This window comes from Bos indicus x Bos taurus, chromosome 21 (assembly GCF_003369695.1).
Source record: "Bos indicus x Bos taurus breed Angus x Brahman F1 hybrid chromosome 21, Bos_hybrid_MaternalHap_v2.0, whole genome shotgun sequence".
In the NCBI taxonomy this organism is placed as follows: domain Eukaryota; kingdom Metazoa; phylum Chordata; class Mammalia; order Artiodactyla; family Bovidae; genus Bos; species Bos indicus x Bos taurus.
This window is the reverse complement of record NC_040096.1, coordinates 56,628,184-56,651,352: the sequence shown is the minus strand read 5'-3', so window position 1 is coordinate 56,651,352 and position 23,169 is coordinate 56,628,184. Positions and strand designations below refer to the sequence as shown.

The window sequence follows — 23,169 nt, the reverse complement described above, 5'->3', positions numbered from 1 at the left end:
GATTGTGTCCTTTGAGTCCTTTTTTAAAGCATTTAAAATGAAACTTTTTCTTAAAGAATAGTTTTAGATTATTAAAAAGTTGGGGAGATAGTAGAGCCTTCCCATATACCTCACACTCAGGTTCCCCTATTTTTAACATCTTATGTTATTGTGGTACCTTGACTACAAATAATGAACCTATTTAGATAAATTAATACTTTATTTGAAGTTTCTCAGTTTTTTAGCAGATATCCTTTTCTTATTCCAGGGTCCCATCCAGAGAATACATTGTATTGAGTTATCATGTATTCTTAGGCTCCTTTGGACTGTAATTGTTTCTCAAACTTTGCTTGTTTTTGATGACTTTGACATAGTTAACTGAATTTTTAAATTATTTAATGAAGAAATGTCTTTTTAAAATGTATTTTTCTTGGAAGCTAAAATTATTTCTTTCCAAAAGGGCAAGACTGGGGAGTTAAATCAGCTTTTAAATGCAGTTAAGTCAATGCAGGAAAAGACAGTTATGTTTCAACAAGAGAGAGACCAAGTCATGTTGGCCCTGAAACAGAAACAAATGGAAAACACTGCTGTACAGAATGAGGTATACTTTCACTTTAAAGAAGCAAAATCTTAAAAACTGCTAAGTAAGAAAACTGTGAAGATTATCAAGTAAACTGAGTTTCTCTGTTGGCTGATTTTTATCTTAGTCTTACTCTGATGTGCTTTAGTGGGATTTTGATCTCCCAAAGTGCATTGTTTCAGTTTGCAAGCAAAAACCATGATCTAATCATTATGGTGTATACCTAAAATTAATTATACCTCAAGAAAAGAACAAGATGGCGTATCTTGGATATAAAAAAAAAATTTTCCTACCTGTAAAGTATTAAAAAAAAAAGATTTACTGAAAAAAGTGGCCCATCACAAAAAGCTTAGTACTTGGTAGTTTTATTTTTTAGTATAGCCAACATAGGGAATGAGATCTTACAAAGTAAACCTTCCATATTCAAGATGATTTCCGGAGAATTTTTTTCCTACCACAAATGTATCTTGCAATATGAGAAATTAGCATACAATTAATACACTTCATAACGGAGAAAAGATTTAATAACAAAATGGCATGTAGGAGGGAAAGGGGAGAGATTTTAATGGAGGAAAAATAAATGAAATGTCCTCTACCTAGGTTCAACATTTACGTGACAAAGAATTACGCTTAAACCAGGAGCTAGAGAGGTTGCGTAACCATCTTTTAGAATCAGAAGATTCTTATACCCGTGAAGCTTTGGCTGCAGAAGACAGAGAGGCGAAACTAAGAAAGAAAGTCGCAATATTAGAGGAAAAGCTAGTTTCATCCTCCAATGCAATGGAAAATGCAAGGTAACTTTTTCATGTTTTCTTTTTTTTTTAGTGTTAACATTAACTGAACACGTCCTGAGTGTCAGACTCAATAAGAGTTTTTCATATGTTACCTCATTTTATTCTCACAGAATTTATTAGCTCCACTTTACTGACTAAGAAAGTAAGGGTAAAGAGATTTAGTAACCTTCCCAATATCAAGGACACAAGTACATGTGTGTTCTCACACTTGGGTTTATAACCCTTATCCAGATTTGGCATTCAACTAAAGCTTCTCTGAATCTTAATTGTTATCCTAGATAGTCCTTCTCATCATTTTAGGAGGCTAGGCTTAAATTCTGACCAATTAATTAGCTTTCCCAAGTTTTCCAATAACTAGTTTGTGTGATTTAATACCATCCCCCATCCCAGGCCAGGCACTACAGCTTGCAGGATCTCAGTTCCTGGGATTGAGGCTGGCCCCGGAAGTGAAAGCGTGGAATCCTAACCACTAGGTCACCAGGGAACTCCGTGATTTAATCTTTAATCAAGTGAGCTAAAGTTGGACAAAGTTTGGATGTTAGAATAAAAGATGTAACCTGTGAAGGCCTAGGTCAGTGTGAATTAACTCCAGGCTTACTAGAACTTTTGAGTGACCAGGTCCCTGCTTACGTATTTTTCAGTTTTATTTCTCTCAATAAAAGTGTTTATTTTCCCCCTTTTTACAAAAAACGTTTTCCACTTCAAGAAAATCACATAACCCAAAAGCACTTGCAGCCACAGTCTCACTTACCCAGAAACAGTGTTTTTTTGTGCCTTTGAATGCTTCTGTATATGTGTATATATATTGTATATTATTCTCTTAAAGCAAAATGGTTGAGATCATACTGTTTATACTGTTTTGTAACCTGCTTCTGTCAGTTAATAATATGAATATCAGTACACATAAGCTATGTGTTTCTGCAGTATCATTTATGGCTGCATAGTACCATTATTGTATTTGCCATAATTTCTTTAAGGCATTCATTTATTATTGATCATTTAGAATGTTCCAGCTTTTCAGAATTACTAAGAGTGCTGTTTTGATAACCCAAAATAGGCATTTTTGTGTTGATGATAGATTATTTCCTTAGTGTAAATTTTGAAAAATGGAAATTCTGGTTTGAAGGGCGTTTTTAAAACATTTGAAATATACTGCCAAATAATCTTCCAGAAAAATCATATCTGTATTTCTGTTAGTTGTACGTACATCATTTAATCTTTTTACTGTATATGATGTGGAGGGAAATACAAGGATGTAGTACATATTATCTCTTGTCTGCAAAGACAATATAGGATAACACTTCTGAGGGCAAACTCCTTGCCCCTTTTGTTGGGTACATTATTGTACCTTCAGACTCAGAAGAACTTGTTTAAGATAAGAATTAAAGCAGTGAGTGAACATTTGTGTATGTTTTTCACATTGGCAGAAAAAAACATCCTCTATCTGTAAAATTGATCATCTTTCAATTTCAGGCCATTATTTTCTCTAATTAAAAGTCACTAGTTTCTGCCTGTTTTCGTTTACCATTCATAATAACTGTCAAAATAGTCTTCCTTAGGTAGGCCTGTGATCTTGTTGCTCCTTTTTCAAAACCATGGTAGTTTCTTCATGATTTGGGCCCAGGCTGTCTACCCCCTTAGCCTTATTTCTCACTATGATCTTCATCCAGCCCAACTATTACTCACTTCTTCAGATAGAGCTATTTTCCTACTTTTTGTTTCCTACTCTTTCTTTATAAAAAGAGTGGGCCTGATCCCTAACCGTTGTATTTGTTAATCTCACTTGTTCTTCAAATAGCACTTCCTTCATAAAGAATTCTTTGGTTAGGAACCCACTCCTCAAATCTAAAATCAAACCCTAGTGTGATGTTTGAGTCTTTGATAGAGCACTTGTATTTTACTTTGGAGTATAGGTAATTATTGACCTGCTTTACGCTTTCTCCCACCCAGTGAAGTGTAAAGTTACTGGGGGGTAGAAATGATGCCATCTATTTTACACCCTCCCCCCAGTGTACATTGTTATGCATAGTTTCAGAGCTGTCCAGTAAGTATTAGGTGTATAAGTAACTCAGATCTATAAAATAAAGTTGTGGTGTTTTGAGCCCTTAACAATAGTAATATCTTATATTTGTTAACATTTTGAATGATGTCACAGTTCATTTCATCCTTACAATTGAGTGATTTGTTAACAGGCAAAGTTAAAGTCCAGGGACAGAAGAGGGGATTTAAGTCCTCTGGTTATCAGTTTACTGCTCTTTCCACAAGAGGGTGCTGTTGTGTAAAGTTTCTTCAAAGTGAGCTGCTCTTAATTGGCTTTATTGGGCTGCTCTGAATAAGAATTTAGCTGGCTGGGTATTGCAAACCTAGGAAAGGCTATTACAGTATTTTGTATGTAATAATTATACATTAAAGAAGTATCTCAGTGACATAAGCCTATAGGTGTTCTGTAAATCTCTTAAGGATCACTTGATTCATTATTTGGAACAAGTGTAGGGATTATTTAATATAAACAGAAAGATGATAGTAAAAGTTAATTAACTCATAATTAGGGCATTTAATCAATGGGATAGCCTTTGGAAATTTGTTAGTTCACTAGGATTGCGAGTGCTAAAAACAAGGGGGTATCATAGAATCCGTTGCTTGTTAGGTTGGGAGTTGGACAAAATGACTTCCAGAATCCCTTATAGCTTACCGATATAAGTTTATGATATATTACACTCTAAGGGTTTTAGCCTGGAAACAAAAGTTGCAGGCTATTTGTGAATTTTTCTTACGCTGACATTTCTTGATCAGCACAATTCTGTTTAAAATGACTGCTGTTTTGTTCAAAGTCACCTTCACAGGAAGGATGACTGATTTAACAAAAGCAGAGAGAACAAAGATCAGAGGAACTCTTCAAGTTTGTTTGAAATCTAACTTGAATTTCATGCAGTGAAATGTAGGGAAGGAGAGATTCATAGAGACAGAAAGTAGAATGGTAGTGCCCGGGGGGGGGGAGGGGAAGTTACTGGGCATGGGGTTTCTGCTTAGGAAGAGGGAAAGCATTCTAAAGATGGTTGGTGGTGATTGTTACACAGCCATGTGAGTGTACTTAGGACTGCTGAACTGTACACTAGTAAGTGATCAAAATGGTAAATGTTATGTATATTTTACCACACAAAAAAACAGAGGGAAGAGGTTTCATCTCGTTAAAGTATCTGAATACTTTGAGTATAACTTGCACTTAGTGCTATAATATGTAGGGAGGATATTTCATCTTGTTAAAGTGTCCAAACAGAAACAGTTTTACTTTTATTCTTTCTGTTCAAAGCCATCAAGCCAATTTACAGGTAGAGTCATTGCAGGAACAGTTGAATATGGTATCCAAGCAAAGGGATGAAACTGCACAACAGCTTTCCGTGTCTCAGGAACAAGTGAAGCAGTATGCGCTGTCACTCTCCAACCTCCAGATGGTCCTGGAGCACTTCCAGCAAGGTCAGTTGTATGGCCAGTCTTTCAGTGAAGAAAAGTCATTGTACGGTTGACCCTTGAACAATGCATGGATGCCGACCCCCCCACCCCACTGCAGTTGAAAATCCACGTATAACTTGAGTCCCCCCAAACTTAACTCCACTTTTTTTTTTTTTGGCTGCTGGGTGGCATTCAGGGATCTTAGTTCCCCGACCAGGGATTGAACCTGTGCCCCCTGCAGTGAAAGAGTGGAGTCCTAACACTGGACTGCCAGGGATTTCCCTAGCCCCCACACTTAAGTCCTAATAGCCTACTGTTGACCAAAAGCGTTACTGATATCGTAAGTAGTCAATTAACACATTTTTATATGTTGTGTATACTCTATACTGTATTCTTACAAAAAAGGAAGCTATAGAAAAGAAATGTTATCAAAAAAATTATAAGGAAGAGAGAATACATTTATTGTACTGTGTTTATTGATACAATAAGTTTCTGTTACCTGTTTACAAGATGAATTGTTTGCCTATTAGTGCCTGCATCAGTATTCTCTTGTATGATAAGAAAAACACTGTAGATGTTATATATACTACTAACACTAGACATCAAAAGTGAAATGTGTGAAAAATTCATATTTATAGGTATAATGATTCATGATTGATAATGAAGAAGCAGTGTTATTGCTTTATGATAGCCTAGCCTTTACACTAATGAATGGTTATAAAGTCTTTATGGTATACAATAATATGGTCATATTTATAATATAGTACTGGAAACAGTGTTACATTAAAAAAAAACACTTGTGATGATAGCCTGATATGCAGATTTTCTAGTTACAAAAGAGGCATACCTTATGGTATTGTGATTCTTTGGAAGCAAATTATAGAACACTAAGAACACTAACACATTAAATTTATATTAATTATCACTCACCTTCTGCCTGTGTTATGATAGACTTGTTGTTCAGTTGCTAAGTCGTGTCTGACTCTTTGTGACCCCATAGACTGCAGCACATGAGGCTTCCCTATCCTTTACTATGTCCTGGAGTTGATTCAAACTCATGTCCACTGAGTTGGTGATGCCATCCAACCATCTCATCCTCTGTCACCCCCTTCTCCTGCCTCCAGTCTTTCCCAGCCTCAGGGTCTTTTCCAGTGAGTCAGCTATTTGCATCAGTGGCCAAAATATTGGAGCTTCAGCTTCAGCATCAGTCCTTCCAATGAATATTCAGGGTTGATTTCCTTTCGGATTGACTGCTTTGATTTCCCTGGTGTCCAAGAGACTCTCAGGAGTCTTCTCTAGCACCACAGTTCTAAAGCATCAATTCTTCAGCATTCAGCCTTCTTTATGGTCCTGCTCTCACATCCGTACATGACTCCTGGAAAAACCATAGCTTTGACTATATGGTCCTTTGTCAGTTGGAGGTTGAATCCACTTTGAAGAGTTAATCATCAATAATTACTGTCCTTTGAACTATTGGTTAATTTGTTCTTAACTGTTCATCTATACTTTAACTGCATTTTCTCATTTGGGTGGAAAGTACTTTTCTAGACACATAGTAGTAATAGGACCTGGTACTGTGAATGGTACCCTGATAACCAAATACACTTTTTCACATCTACTTCCCATCCCTAGATTTACTCCCTTTAGATCATTCACCCATCCATTTGTTAGTTCATACATTCAGTAATTACTGAGAATGAATGAACTGCTAGTAGGGAGGAGGTGCTTAGAGGATGTGATGCTACTGAAATAACGAAAGTCATAGTTTTGTAACTGAGCAAACCTTTACATTTGTACATATGTACATATCAGGGTTACTCCTGTGGTTGAAATTTTGAATTTTAAATGTAAGGGTTAAATGTAAGAGTTTTGAATTTTAAATGTACAAGATAGTGTGATAGTGGCTGAGGCCATAGAGAAAGCTTTGCTAAAGAGGAAATACTGATATTTGAATAGAGTTCTGAAGGGAAGGAAAGTTTGCAAGATCTGGAGAAAGATTTAAGCAGAGGAAACTGATCTCATTAATTTAATTCCGGTTAACATCACTACTAAGGCATATATAATTTTCTTGTTGAGACATTTGAGCTATTAATGTTTTTGTTGTATTATTAAAGTTTCAAGTGGTTTAAAATTATAATTTTATCACACTTTTTATATTTTATATTATATAATTATTATATATATATTATATAATATATAATATATATATTATATAATATAATTATATAATTTTATCACACAATTATGAAATGCTAATGTAACTTTTTTCTCCTCTTTAGAGGAAAAAGCTATGTATTCTGCTGAACTAGAAAAGCACAAACAGCTTGTTGCTGAATGGAAGAAAAAAGCAGAAAATCTGGAAGGAAAACTTGTGTCATTACAGGTTGGTTGAAATAATTTACTCTTGTGAATTTTATTATTCACAAAACAATTACTTGTACAATTTTTCTCTTGGAAATAATCTCCTGAACAATTAATTTAGTAAATGTTGCTGGGACATAGCAGTGAACAGGATACTAAGAATTTCCCTCATGTGACTTATAGTTTAGAATAGACATAGCAAATATGAGACTTCCATTTTTAGCACAGGTGGGCATCTTAGAGATCATTTTAAAAAAATAGTGTATACTTTTGACTTTATAATTTTCTCTTTTCAACAAAATATATTGGGTACTGTTTCACATGGATTAAAATAATGTGTATTATCCCATTAGATTTTTTTCTTTTGCAGACTAATTCTTTAAAATATTTTTCTCTTTATTATTATTGCTATACATAAAAAATTATATATAAGAAGTAAAATGAACCCTCATATTGAAAAGATATTTCCTTTAATGGTTTGAAATGTTTACTAAATGTTGAGTGACTGCAAAACAGTATTTACTCATTACTTTTTTCAACTTGAGTTTTATTACCAAAATGTCATGTTATCTTCCAGAAAATGATCAGCATAGAGGGTTGCAAATTCATCTGAAATTTTCACATAAATAGTATTGTAGTCTAGATTTTTCTTATTATAAACTTACTCATATAATATCTAGCATCTTATTTTCATTAAAATGTTCTAGTATTAGGGCTTCTCTGGTGGCTCAGACGGTAAAGAATCTGCCTGCAGTGCAGAAGACCTGGGTTCCTCCCCTGGGTTGGAAAGATCCCCTGATGAAGGAGGAAAATGGCAACCCACTCCAGTATTCTTGCTTGGAAAATCCCATGGACAGAGGACCCTGGTTGGCTACAATCTATAGGGTTGCAAAGAGTTGGACATGACTGTAGTGACTTAGCACACACACTAGGTTTTTTTTTTTTTTTTTTTTATAAACTTTAGCATCTTATTTTCATTAAAATGTGTTGTTCTAGTATTAAATAACTTCTATTTGAGTCATGTTTTATGATCATGTCTTTGAGATTGGGGATAACATTAATTTAGAGGATTGTGCAAAACAATATTTAGATAATATAGGAATAGCAGTACAGCAAATACTCACATACTCACCATCTTGTACAAGAAATAGAATGTCACCCATTGAAGTTCCGTAAGCATCCCTCCACTTCTCCTCCTCTCCTTAGCACCTTTTATGCTTTTTATCCCCTTGTTTTCCTTTATGGTTTTATTGAATATATCTGTGTCTTTTTATAATACATTGTTTGGATATATTATAAAATATTTTTAAACTGTATAAATGGAATTCTAAACTGTATGTAAATCGAATTCTTCTGAGACTTTTTTTTTTGCTTAGTGTCATTTTCATAAATTTCAGTCATATTACTATGTTAGAAGGTTCATTATTTTCACTGCTGTTTTCATTGCATGAATATATAATTTATTTACCTATTTTATTGATAAAGGACATTTCCATTATCTGCTATACAAACAATGTGGTTATGAATTTCCTTGTTGATATCTCAACTCATTGGAAAAGACCCTGATGCTGGGAAAGATTGAGGGCAGGAGGAGAAGGGATGACAGAGGATGAGATGGTTGGATGATGTCACTGACTCAGTGGACATGGGCTTGAACAAACTCCAGGAGATAGTGAAGGACAGGGAAGCGTGGCATGCTGCAGTTCATGGGGTCACAAAGAGTTGGACGCACATATGCAAAAAAAATGAAGAGTCGAACACAGCTTAGTGACTGAACAGCAATATCGTCTGGTGCACATACATGAGTTTCAGGTGTGTATCTTGATTGGAATTGCTGGCTCATGGGATATATATGGGCAATTTCAACTTTACTAGATTTGGTGGCAACTTGTTTTCTAAAGCATTTGTGATGATTTTCTCCTGCCAGTAGTACTTTGTGTTCTTGTTCTATTAATACATCTCTGGCAACACTACCATTAACAGAATTTTTAAAGTTTTCACCAGCGTGGTTGGTTGTTGTTCACTAAGTTGTATCTGACTCTTTGTGACCCCATGGACTGCAGCTTGCCAGGCTTCCCTGTCCTTCACTGTCTCCTGGACTTGCTCAAACTCATGTCCATTGAGTTGGTGGTATCATCTAACCATCTCATCCTCCTGCCCTCAGTGTTTCCCAGCTTCTTCCTTAGAGAAGGGAATGGCAAACTACTCCAGTATTCTTGCCTGGAGAACCCCATGAGCAGTATGAAAAAGCAGTGTGGTTGGTGAGAAGGGCTATCTATCTTAGGGTTTTAATTTGCATTTCTAGTAGTTAGGTCTAGCATCTTTTAAAATGTTTATTCACCATTGGTGTTTACTTTCTGATCAGCTCATTAACACATTAAAAATTTATTTCATCTGATGCTTTTAATTGTTTTCAGTGGGTCCAAAACATCTAGTCTGCTACTGTTATAAGTCCAGATCTTCTTTTTAAACTGACTTTGTTTTTAAAAATTTAAAATGTAATATATATTTAGAAAAACAAATCAGAAGAAACTGAGAGGGAATTAGTAAAGATAAAAGTTGAAATTAATGAAATAAAAACCCAAAAAATGGTAAAATGAGTAGTGGAATCTAAACTTTAATTTTCAAAAATCTTTTAGTATAGTTTTAAGCTGTAATAATTTCTTAAAAAATTATATTTTCTTAACTATAAATGCTGTGAGGTTAACAAATTCATTTGAAAGTTTAAATTTATACTAAATTTAATCTTGTAGATTTCAAATGTTAGTTTTTTTCATTTAAAATTTTTTGTTTCAGCTTCTCTATCAGTCAAGGTTCAGCCTGAAAAGCAGAACCAGTAGGATGTGTATGTGTGTACACATATGCACACACACACATATACACATATACGTTGATGTGTATACTAGATACAGATTCACACATAGGAGATTTATTACGTGAAATTGGTGATATGATTGTGGGGTCTGGCTAAACAAGTTGGAAATTCGCAGGTTTGATAGTATGGAAAGGTTACATCACAGGCAGGCTGGAACTCATAGGTTTGGGCCAAAGCTGTTGTCCCCAGGTGGTCAAGAATGTAAATCACAAACAGGATGAACTGAAGTGGGCATGGGCTGACGCTGCTGTCCACAGATAGAATTTGCTTCTCTTTTATAGAGAAAACCCAGTTCTAGTTTCAAGATATTTCAACTGGTTCAGTCAGGCCCACCCTGATTATTCAGGATAATATGCCTTCCTTAAATTCAGCTGATCAGGAGCATTTATCACTTTTACAGAATATCTTCATAGCAACATCTACATTACATTTGGATAACTGGGGACTAGCCTATCCAAGATGATACTACAAACGAAAAAGCTATCACACCCTGATTCAAGATGATGAAACTGTGATCTCACATTTTTGTGGTTGAATCCTTGAGAATAACCAAGAAAATTGTGTAAAAGAACAATAGTGAGGAGGGACTTGCCTGCTAAATGTCAAAATAGAGCCATAAATCAATACCATATTGACTAGATTAGTAGAACAGAAGGAGAATCCAGAAATGGAGCCCAAGTTACATTTGAGAATTGAAAACTAAATTCTAAACTACTTTTAATTTAATGAGGAAAAGAGTAGATTAACTAATAAACAGTGTTGGCACAACTGGCTATTTATACTGAAGAAAATAAAATTGGACCCTATCTTACACTGTATACAAAAGTAAATTCCAATTGTATTCAAGCAAGGATTTCTTAACTGTGAGGGGTGCTGGAAGTCTGGAGCTGTTCTTGGCCGTTACAGTGACTGGGTGGGTCCTCTGGCAAGTGGGTAGGGGCCAGGAATATCAAAAGCACTTCCACTGAGAAGTACTGTTTTAAAAGTGGTTGTTGTTCAGTCGCTAATTTGTGTCTGACTATTTGCCACCCCATGGACACGCAGCACACCAGGCTTCCCTGTCCTCACTATCTCCCAGAGTTTGCTCACACTCCTGTCCATTGAGGTAGTGATGCCGTCCAACCATCTCATCCTGTGTCATTTATATCTTTAACTTTTATATTTTAAAAATATAAATGTTAAAAAAGAAAAATATTTTGCAAAAAAAATCTAGACGACCACATGTGTAGTCCAGAGGCAGGGAGGAGCCTAACATCAACTAAAACTCAAGAAGCAAAGTAGGACGTGTTTGACTGTATTTGTAACACTGATGACAGAGTGTTCATATCTGCTATACAAGGTGCTCTTACAGACTAGCTTACGAGAGAAGGACTTCTCAATGGAAAAATGGGCAAGGTGTGTGAAGATTTTTGCATGAGGGTAGTTCCAGCTGTCCTATAAACACGAAAAAATGCTCAAATCCACTGGTATGTAGAGAAATAAAAATTAAAGTAATAAACATCACTTTTATACCCATCAGACTTGCAAAATTAAAACGAACATTTGTTGCTATATTTCTTGACTTTTTTATCTTTTTCATAGTTTTTTCTTATTATTGTCACCTTTAAAATTTTTGTCACCATGTCGTCTTTTAATAGCATTCTCTCTCCTTTATAATATATAATTCCTCTGAAAGAGACATTATGATGTTGTGGAGTGTGTTATCTTTCATACTTAGCAGTATCAAATGAACTTGCCCAAGGTCAGAGAAATATGGCTTCATCAGCTGAAAGGGATTGATTGACTTTAAGCTGTCTTCCAGCTCTATAGTTTGTGCAGTAGTTTTTGCATGCTGCTTCTTAATGAACTTTTCTTCCTCAGGAACGTTTGGATGAAGCAAATGCTGCATTAGATTCGGCATCAAGACTTACAGAACAGTTAGATTTAAAGGAAGAACAAATTGAAGAACTTAAGAAACAAAGTAGGTTTTTTCCTTTTTCTTTTTTCCTGCAATACCAGTGTTGAATCAGATGTAGTGTCCTGCCATGCGTTGGTACAGTCGAGTGAGAACAACTTCTGCTAGAATGTGACTTCCACTTCTGTCCCCCATGATCAGTTTACTTTGATTTGAATACGGCTCCTAGTGAAACCAGAGTCATAAGTTGGCCCTGGCTATCTACTGGTTAGTTCTTCTGAATATTGAGGCTGTTCAGCTGTGCTTTCTGCCACCTTGTTGACCATCTAAGGGATAGATTTGACTGAGTCAGCTTGTCACAGTGTGACTTTTCCCTGTTTAATCCATGTTCATTCTGCCTAAAGCTATCTGATATGTTAAAGGAGGCAGTGTTCTTAAGTAAAAGAGTAACTTTTTGTGGAATGAATGTCTGCCTATAACTAGCGTGTTACAATTATAGATGATGCTTTACATGTAGGCACTCATGTATTTTTTGATGCTTGTAAATTATCTCATAGGCCCTGTCACTTCCCTAGGGTGAGTCCTGTGTTTAGGATTATCAGTTGGGCCTCAGATAACCAGGTGATTCATCATGCTTTGTTAACTGACTGCTGACAGAGATGGCATGTCCTTGTTTAATCTCTGATTTAATGGTCCCCAGGAAGTTGAAGCTATTCTATGGCTGCATTTAGTAGGTAATGATTAAAGATTATCAGAAGGGTGATGAGAACCTAGAAATGTATCAGCTTCAGGGGGTGGGTTAGGAGCAGTAGTACCAAGGCATGTAATTAAGGAATTAAGAAGCACCTCGTAACATGAGATAGAAACAGGCAAAAGTAGGAGATGGCACAGCACAAACACTGTCAGACACCAGAAAACGGTGACCTGGACATTAAGGAGGCAAGCAGACAAATCACTGAATTGTGGATACCAAGGGACAGGCCAGATAAGTTGGCCTAAAACAAGCAGGAGACAGGAGATGAGAGATTGTTAGAAATAAAAAAAGTACTAAGAGAATGTGAAGTCGTATCCTTAAGGTCAATAATCTGAGGCAGATTAGTGCCCAACTAAAAGTCCTCTGTTTGCTTTGTAAGATTTGGCCAGCCATGGAACTCTCAATGTAATCGAGGGGCTGGAAATGGACAAGGAAACAGTTATATATGGGGTCTACATGGGCATTTTATATACATGTACTGTATTCTTTAGTCTTCTCATATTTTATTTACCTTTCACAAGAAACTAAAGTAGGCGGTATTAGTTCCAGTTTATAAGTTAAAGACACTGAGATTTAAACTCTGATCTTTTATCCTTGACCAAAGTTCATAATCTTTCCATGTTGCTCTATTTCTTGTCAGGAAACAGTTGTTTATAGGCTAACTTGTATTTTGTTCTGTATATATCTCCTTTGAAGATGGGATAGTATACCCTAAATATTGAAATGGTTGCCCTTACCCAGAGGCAGTGTTTATTTGGAAAACAGTCTAGTTGGGTTGAAGGCCACTGTAACTACAGCTTTCAGTTCAGTTCAGTTTAGTCGCTCAGTCATGTCCGACTCTTTGCGACCCCATGAATCGCAGCACGCCAGGCCTCCCTGTCCATTACCATCTCCCGGAGTTCACTCAAAGTCACGTCCATTGAGTCGGAGATGCCATCCAGCCATCTCATCCTCTGTCGTCCCCTTCTCCTCCTGTCCCCAATCCCTCCCAGCATCAGAGTCTTTTCCAATGAGTCAGCTCTTCACATGAGGTGGCCAGAGTACTGGAGTTTCAGCTTTAGCATCATTCCTTCCAAAGAAATCCCAGGGCTGATCTCCTTTAGAATGGACTGGTTGGATCTCCTTGCAGTCCAGGGACTCTCAAGAGTCTTCTCCAACACCACAGTTCAAAAGCATCAGTTCTTTGGCACTCAGCTTTCTTCACAGTCCAACTCTCACATGCATACATGACCACAGGAAATACCATAGCCTTGACTAGACGGACCTTTGTTGGCAAAGTAATGTCTCTGCTTTTGAATATGCTATCTAGGCTGGTCATAACTTTCCTTCCAAGGAGTAAGCATCTTTTAATTTCATGGCTGCAGTCACCATCTGCAGTGATTTTGGAGTCCAAAAAAATAAAGTCTGACACTGTTTCCACTGTTTCCCCATCTATTTGCCATGAAGTGATGGGACCGGATGCCATGATCTTCATTTTCTGAATGTTGAGCTTTAAGCCAACTTTTTCACTCTCTTCTTTCACTTTCGTCAAGAGGCCTTTTAGTTCCTCTTCACTTTCTGCCATAAGGGTGGTGTCATCTGCATATCTACAGCTTTGCCTGGAAGACATATGGCAACCTGAAGGAGACACACTGAGCAGTCAAGGGATTAGCCAAAGAATCGATATCTTCGGGAAGGGCTAGACTAATATAGGTAAAAAGGCAGTATTCTGAGCCAACTTCTTGGTCTGTGACAACTCAACTGTATGTCATGCTACTGTAATATTTAAGTTCACCTCCCCTTTTAGACAACTACCCGTGTTTTTCCCAGTAGATGATAAGAAAGAAAAAAATGCTGTGACTTATTGTAGTTACTAAATATTTTCAGAGTCCCTACACTACTTAGTAATTTGTTCAGGCACCCATTTAAATCCTCAGTAGTAGAATATTTTTAGATTTTGATTGTAAGTGACAAGGCTTAGGTGGCCTAGGTCCCTATTCATGTAAAAAGTTAAAAGTAATATTCATTGTAAATATATAGAATTCTGGACTCATTTTGTGAAGTTAATATTAACCACAGAAAAAGCTCTTATTATGCTTATACAACTGGTCTTTGAAAGGGCAGGCAAGAGGCCAGTGTTGCACAGACGGGAAGGGGAGGGGGTTAAAGGGACAGTTAGTTCTGTTATGTCTTTAAGTCATTCTTGTCATTTAAGCTCTTCTTAACAGTCTGTTTTCTTTTATTACCTAAGTGCTTAATATTACTTTTAGATCTCTAAACACAAATGTGATTTTATTTTCTCAAAGCTGCATTTTTGATTTGATAATATAAATAAAACTTTGATTGGCTTGGTTGTTGCAAAAGAATCATTGTATATTTTCTTTCATAGATCATTAAGTACTTTAAATGTTGATTGATGTTGTAATACTGTACTTTATTTTTAACGCAAAACTTGGCCAGACAGCAAAAATATTTGCCAGGAGAAACAGTTTTGAAAAAGACAGATTGGCTTTTGTTGCAAGAAAGTACATAGAAACTTGAATCGTAGAGGCAAAGTATTCTTTTATTTCTAAGCATCTGTGGACTATTCGATGATTAGTTGATATGCATTTCAGCATTTAAACAATATTAGGAAACTCATTTTAAAAAGCATTATTTTATTTGAAATGCTTATGTCATTGCTACCAGAGATGAGATGATTCAGTCTGGTCAAACGTATGAAAAGGGAGCTATTGCTTATAACACCAGTATTAAAACAGTAGGTTGTTGATGATTTCAGTCTTTCTTAGAGTAGATAATTGTTAGTGCTGTGTATGTGCAATTGTGGTGATGAGTCCTGAGTATTTACAGGCTTTGTGTGAAAAATATGATGATGCCTTAATCAGGTGTTAAATACTTAATGTGAACCAACTACTTGGCTTCATGTTAGACACTGTGTGAGATACTAGTTAGGAGCACCCCCTACTTCTCTTTTTTATAGGAACTTAGTTAAGGAGGTAACACCTGGCCTAGATACACACCATAGGTTCATAGTTTAAGACAGTGGTGCTCAGCTCTGTCAGAGAGTGCGTATTTAGTTCTCCAAGAATCCTATTAAGGGTTAGGGACATTCCATGGAGAAAAGAAACCTGAGTAGACAGAGCTCTAAACTAGTAGTAAGATTTTACTCCCAAAGTGTAAGTTCTTTGTCTTCTCCCCCTCACCCCCCAGCCCCACACACTGTGGGAAAGTCACAATGAAAAGAAACCCTCAGATCCTGTAGGTGCTATAATTTAATAGGTAGTGTTGGCTGGTAGAAGAATTGCTGCTTTCTTTCCTTTTAGAAATTATTTTTTCAGCATTTTTTCTGTAAGTGTTCTTTTTCAGTGTAGGTCCAAAGACTTATTTCACATGCCATCCTAGATTTTACTGATTTTTTTCAAACTTAAGACATTGGTCCTCTGTGAAGCAGGTAGGATAATGTCTTTCATGAACTATTCTGAGTTGATTAGAGTTCAGAATTTCTGTGAAATTGTCATTCATGGGAGAATGTACACCTATGGAAACCTAGACTACAGCTGAACCACTGAAAGATGTGTTATATGGCTATGTTCATGGACAAATTTAACATTTTCTTTCTTTTGCTTATTATTCTCTATCGTCATCCTTGAGATAAATTCCTGCTTAAAGTGAAAATGGTTGGATAAAATTGGAATAGGAAGCACAAAAGAATTACTGTTTTGATAACTATTATTGAAAAGGCTGGTAAATTTTATGGTACACCAAGAAAAATAAGTTTTCATAAGCAACGCAAGTTTGGATTCCAGCCCCGGGGAAGTCTTTCAGTCTGTGCGCCAGTTTTATAGCCGTATCTTAAAGGGCCCCGTCACTGATTTTTTTTTTTAAGGTTTTGTTACTGCTTTTTAAAAAAGTCTTCTATGAGTTGAGAATGGAAAATTTCCTTAGAGTGTTTTTTTAAAGAAAATCTAGAAGAATGTATAAAATGAGCCCCAGTAAACCAACTGTAATATGAAGCATAAAAACATTTTAAAACTACAGATATAAAATGTTTAAACTGTTTTTCATGGAGCCACCTTTATGGTGCTGGATGGTGGATTTTTTATTTTAAATAAAGACATTCCGTTTTCCAGGACATGATTTATACAAGAAAACATATAATGTCCTGTTGAACATAGGCCAGATACATTCCCAGACGCTTTGTTACCCAAACCTTTTGAGGGATTTCTTTATAGATGTTTTTGGCAGAAGTTGTGATTTTAGAGGAAACATATAAGAAATACCAGATGCAGTTTTCTGAGTTGCCATAAATAGTTAAAAAATTGTGATGATATAAACATCTGGGTGTACTAGAAAATGTCAAAATTTTTAATTAAGAAAAAAGCTTGTGTCAATTAGGTAAATAGGCCCTTTTCAACATAATGGTTTTATTTCTTTTTAATTTTTTAATGGTTATATTTTTAAAATGTATGTTTTATTAGTTCTTCTAAGTATAAAGGGAAAAGCAAAATATGTAACTTTGAGAATTTTTGACTTAATGTGTTTTGTGTCTTTTTCTTCATATAGACGAGTAATTCATAAGATAAATCATTTATTCTTTTTGTCCTGTGTTACAGTCTCAGATAGTCTCCCTTCCCAGAGAAAAAGCAGTCATTCTTTTATTTGTCACAGATTCGTTGTTTTCTGCTGTGTGCCAAGCACTAAAATAAGTGCTCAAGATACAAAGATAGGGGACAAGAGTTCAGGAGGATAGTCACATACTTGCAACAAGCTATTTGAAAAGGAAGACAATCTATTCTACCCATAATGGTGATATGGAAGGGTAGAAAAGGCTAGTGAAAGCTATACTTGCCCTCACTTGAATGGTGAATATGTCCAGTGAAGCAGGCAGAGAGTTGGGAAGGAACATTCTAGAGAGAGGGAGGAATTCATAGGAAACAGCATCAGATCTGGAAACTGGCTGAGGATCTAGTGGACTCATTATGCGTGTGTGCTGCACTGGTGTGGAGTGTGCAGAAGGCAGAGGTGGGAGTAAGCTGTTGGATCATGAACACAAGTTTTAAACTGGGGCTAAATTATACTATAATTTAGTATAGTATAGCAAATAGGACTAAGTAGAGACAGGGGAACTGGAGAGTTTCTTATAGGGGGCAACAGATTCTCTTCATCCAACTGTTGCCATGCAGGAAAGTGGGTCCAGGGTTGCTAAATCTTCAGATCTTTCAGAAGACACCAGAAATGTAGACTTTGATGTGACATGTAATTTAAGTTAGAAAAGAAAAACCCTGTGGGCTGAACAAACATTTCTTTGTATCAGATTTAGTCCATGCTGATTTCCAACAGCTTTCAGAAATGGGTCACGGTTTAGTCTGTAGCTTAGAAAGCCATTTGTCATTAATATAAATCAGTACATACTAGTATACAGTGGTGATGATATTCAGTAAGTGGCAAAATTATTATTATGACTTTACTCGTTACTGACCCAATTGAGGCCCTTTCTTTTGCAATATGACAGGTCTGTGTCATATTTTAAATTTTTAATTTTTAAATTTAAAAATTAAATTTATAACTTGATTCACAATATTCAGTCTCTTAAAAAAAATTGTTTGTTTGATATGGAAGAATGCAGTACAGATTATCTGAATTTTAATTTAAATGGTTGAGAGAGGAAGGTGGAGAGGGAAAGTTAATTTGATCTGGTTATATTAAAATATTTACATAAAGTCTCTTTCATATACATGTACTAATTCTAACTTAACTGTACAAATAATCCAGTAGACTTCAACATTGATAATTGAGCTTAATCAGATTCTAGTCTATTAAAACTCGTTAATGAGGATATACTGTATTCATAAATTTTTTTTGTGAGTTCTCTGCTAGGAAATGGAGTTTCAAAAATTACTTTTCATTCTGTAATTAATAATTATAATTATGGAACAAGAAAGCATTCACCATAAAAATTCTGTTGAAATGGTTGAAAAGAATTGAGTTATAAGACCAAGCAGATGGTAATACGTCTTCAAATGTAAAGAAATACAGGGTGCCTTTATATTTAAAACTATAATTTGCTGTTATAGTGAAAGTGCTTGTATAAGTTGAAATTCTGTTAATAAGACCATTAAATTTTTAGCTTTTGCTTTGATTATATTTAATTGACCAAAGAGGCTAAATCTCCTTATATTAGATTTAATATATCAGATTTAAATTTATTTTTTAGGCAGCCAGTGCAAGTAAGACACCAGACCCAGCTTATTTACTGACATATCTGTGTGCTGTGCTTTAGTTCAGTTCACTTCAGTCTCTCAGTCGTGTCCGACTCTTCGCGACCCCATGAATCGCAGCACGCCAGGCCTCCCTGTCCATCACCAACTCCCGGAGTTCACTCAGACTCACGTCCATCGAGTCAGTGATGCCATCCAGCCATCTCATCCTCTGTCGTCCCCTTCTCCTCCTGCCCCCAATCCCTCTCCACATCAGAGTCTTTTTTAATGAGTCAACTCTTCTCATGAGGCGGCCAAAGTACTGGAGTTTCAGCTTTAGCATCATTCTTTCCAAAGAAATCCCAGGGCTGATCTTCAGAATGGACTGGTTGGATCTCCTTGCAGTCCAGGGGACTCTCAAGAGTCTTCTCCAACACCACAGTTCAAAAGCATCAATTCTTGGGTGCTCAGCTTTCTTCACAGTCCAGCTCTCACATCCATACATGACCACAGGAAAAACTATAGCCTTGACTAGACGGACCTTTGTTGGCAAAGTAATGTCTCTGCTTTTGAATATGCTATCTAGGCTGGTCATAACTTTCCTTCCAAGGAGTAAGCATCTTTTAATTTCATGGCTGCAGTCACCATCTGCAGTGATTTTGGAGTCCAAAAAAATAAAGTCTGACACTGTTTCCACTGTTTCCCCATCTATTTGCCATGAAGTGATGGGACCGGATGCCATGATCTTCATTTTCTGAATATTGAGCTTTAAGCCAACTTTTTCACTCTCTTCTTTCACTTCCATCAAGAGGCTTTTTAGTTCCTCGTCACTTTCTGCCATAAGGGTGGTGTGATCCGCTTAGTCGCTCAGTCATGTCCGACTCTTTGCGACCCCATGGACTGTAGCCCGCCAAGCTCCTCTGTCCATGGGGATTCTCCAGGCAAGAGTACCGAAGTGGGTTTCCATGCCCTCCTCCAGGGGATCTTCCCAACCCAGGGATCAAACCCAAGTCTCCCACATTGCAGGTGGATTCTTTACCAACTGAGCCACCAGGGAAGCCCAAGAATACTGGAGTGGGTGGTCTGTTCCTTCACCAGGGGATCTTCCTGACCCAGGAATCAAACCAGGGTCTCCTGCATTGCAGGTGGGTTCTATACCAGCTGAGCTTCCAGAGAAGCCCCAAATAACTAAATACTTGTAAGTATGAGCTCCGTACGTATTATACATGAATCTTGCTGGAGTGTTAGTCAGAGGTTAGATTTCTGACACCCCTTTGTTTCGGTTTTTGAGATTCTGTTTCCCATTTTAAGTTGAATTTGTCAGGGATAAAAATCACTAGTGAAATTGTGTAGTGGGCCCATGTGCTACTTGTGAGCTTAACTCCTCCAGGAGTCACCCCAGAGTTGTTTGAGCCCGTCTTAAGAGTCTTGGATTCTGCCTTTGACAATCAAAGACTACTGTGACTGCTCAGGTCACTGAATGGCCAGCTTTTATGTGCAACCCCCAGAGAAGCAAGTCTTTTAATTAATGAGTGGGTTTCCCATGGGACCACTGCACAGGATGAGGACTAGGCCTCCACCACTCCCGTAAATTTCTCAGTCACCTGAGAAAACCGTAACCAGCAAGGAGCAGTCTTGTCCCTTTTTTTCTGGAGCAAAGCTCTCATGTGTTCTCACTTCTAGCCCGACAAATCTACATCTGTAGACATACCTATAATAAAACCATATTTCTAATGTTCTTTTCTTCCTTGTATTGACTTCTTTGCCTTAGTTTGTAAAGATGACAAGGCAAAATGAAGGAAAAGCTATCAATGTTAACGTTAACCAAAGTGATACATATTATTGATAATAGTTAGGCAAGGTTGAAAGATGGTATTTTACGAAATCATATGAATGAGTTCTAGTACTTTATGTAGCACTTTACTATTTTGAAAAGTCATATTTAATCACTCAGTAGGTTCTCTCAAAATTTCTTGAGATAAGCAAGCTCATTTTGCAAAATAGACAGTGAAGTCTGGCCCTGGTGACAGGACCGTGATTCATATTTCAGGTCTTGGGACAGGAGCGCGATTTCATGCAGGTCTTCTGACTCTCAAGTCCTGCTCCAGCCACCTTTCTTTTCTCAGTGAGTGTATATTAGTCGTGCAGTTATGTCTGACTCTTTGTGACCTCATGGACTGTAGCATGCCAGGCTCCTCCGTCCATGGAATTCTCCAGGCAAGAATACTAGAGTTGGTTGCCATTCCCTTCTCCAGGAGATCTTCCCAACCCAGGGATCGAACCCAGGCCTGCCTGCAGTGTGCAGGCAGATTCTTTACCATATTAACCATCAGGGAAACCCTTTCTTGGTCAGGTGGCTGTTAAATAAACTTGAGTCTTGTCCAAGGGAGCTTAGTCATAAAACAGCCAGTGAGTTTGTAAGGAGTGTGACCTAATTTTACAGTGCTTTCTAAAGACAGTATTATAGTACAGTGTTGCTAACCGCAAATAAAATGGAAAATTGTGTTGTACTGATTTGTTGTAGTCACTCACATTTTATGTTTACTTTTGATTTTAAATCAGGTGATGAAGACCCTGGCACCGTCTCTCAGTATTACAGAGAAGAGGCTCTAGTATGGTTTTAGGATGTCAGATATTCAGAGTAACTCTTAACCTAAACCAGACCAATCCCAGTTACTTTGTTGCTCAACTTTAAAGTGTACCCTGTCCCTGCCCTTTTTTCCCCTTATAATTTCCAAAGAATTATTTTGGCATGTTTTTAGGTTATTTCACAGGGATGTTGTATTTGGCTAGATACTCACTTCTGAATAACTGTATTTTGCCTGCCCATATAAATACAATTCTGATTTCAAATTGTGGTTTGAATTAGTATGCAGTTTTTGTGGAGAAGTATTGAGAATCTGATGGGAGGAGAATAGGTATGCCTGGAGAAAAGAGCAATCTGTAGGGATCTTTGAAGTCAGTATTCAACTTTCTTTTCTAAGTCTTTCCTAGTTAATACCACCCTTCCAACCCTTTCCCCCAAAGTCCAAGGTTGTTTTCTAGACTCAAGTATCAGTGTCCGCTTAAACTGCTACTTGAAGTTTAAATAGTCCTCTGCATGTTTTCGAGGATAGTCACACTGTCAGTTCTCTTTCTCACTAGCTCAGGACTAGCTTATATTCTGATAATGAAAATTTTAAGAAATTTGTACCCTTTTATTTTGGCTTTAAGGATGTTTTGAGGGCTTCCCAGGTGGTGGTAGTGGTAAAGAACCCACCTGCCATTGCAGGAGACATAAGAGATGTGGATTCAATCACTTGGTCAGGAAGATTCCCTGGAGGAGGGCATGGCAACCCTCTCCTGTATTCTTGCCTGGAGAATCCCATGGACAGAGGAGCCTAGCAGGCTACAGTCCATGAGGTCACAAAGAATCGGACATGACTGAAGTGACTTAGCACACATGCATGCAAGGATGTTTTGCTTCTATCTTTCAGAACACAGAGCTTTCAATAAGAATTTTACCAATATTAACTAATTTTCATCAAGAAAATATTTACTACTTGAACTTTATTAAGATGGATTTCTTGATCAGTTTTTCATAGAACAAAGTTTAATTTTTCTAATTTATTTTACTAAAGTCATTTTTATCAGAAGCAAGGTTGTGAATTTTACTCTGAAGATGTCTAGTTATCTTTCAGTTTTCAGTTCAGTTCAGTCACTCAGTCATGTACGACTCTTTGCGACCCCATGGACTGCAGTACGCCAGGCCTTCCTGTCCATCACCAACTCCCAGAGTTTACATAGACTCATGTCCATTGAGTTGGTGATGCCATCCAACCATTCAGTTTTATCTTTTCTTTTTTAATGAGATAGTATAGTATAATGGTTGTATTCTGGTTATACTCCAAAGTAGTGTTATCCATTAAAAAAAATATAATGTAAGCCACAGTTAGAATTAAAAACATTTTAGTAGCCACATTTAAAAAGTAAAAAGATACTGTGAGATTAATTTTAATAATATATTTTATCTAGAATTTATATTGTATCTAGTATTTATCATTTTGAAATTTAATCAATATAAAAATCATTAGTTTTTAGAAGAAAGTAAATAGGAGAAGGGAAGTCTCAGAGAAAGGGAAGATGGGGGTTGGCTAAATTTGACCTTCTCTTCTGCCACCTCTCCATAGCCTGGGGCAGAAGTGGAGGAGGACAAAAGAGAAGACTGTGCTCCTCTGGCACTTACTTTAGTTGAGGAATGGGGTGGTTAATTCAGAACATGAATGAGAGATTAATTTACTTGCTGTTCTTCCTCTGAATACTGAGA

The 23,169-nt window shown here is 36.8% G+C and overlaps 1 protein-coding gene across 3 annotated transcripts in view; it reads left to right on the top strand.

Moving 5' to 3' along the window:
• The window catches only part of TRIP11 (thyroid hormone receptor interactor 11), a 70,295-nt gene that overhangs the window by 35,538 nt on the left and 11,588 nt on the right, over positions 1–23,169 (top strand). For all 3 annotated transcript variants that reach the window (XM_027521894.1, XM_027521895.1, XM_027521896.1), the window contains 5 exons: positions 440–580; positions 1,160–1,353; positions 4,664–4,827; positions 7,083–7,186; positions 11,900–11,999. In XM_027521894.1, the coding sequence (XP_027377695.1) occupies positions 440–580; positions 1,160–1,353; positions 4,664–4,827; positions 7,083–7,186; positions 11,900–11,999 (703 nt within the window). The remainder of the gene's footprint in view (positions 1–439; positions 581–1,159; positions 1,354–4,663; positions 4,828–7,082; positions 7,187–11,899; positions 12,000–23,169) is intronic.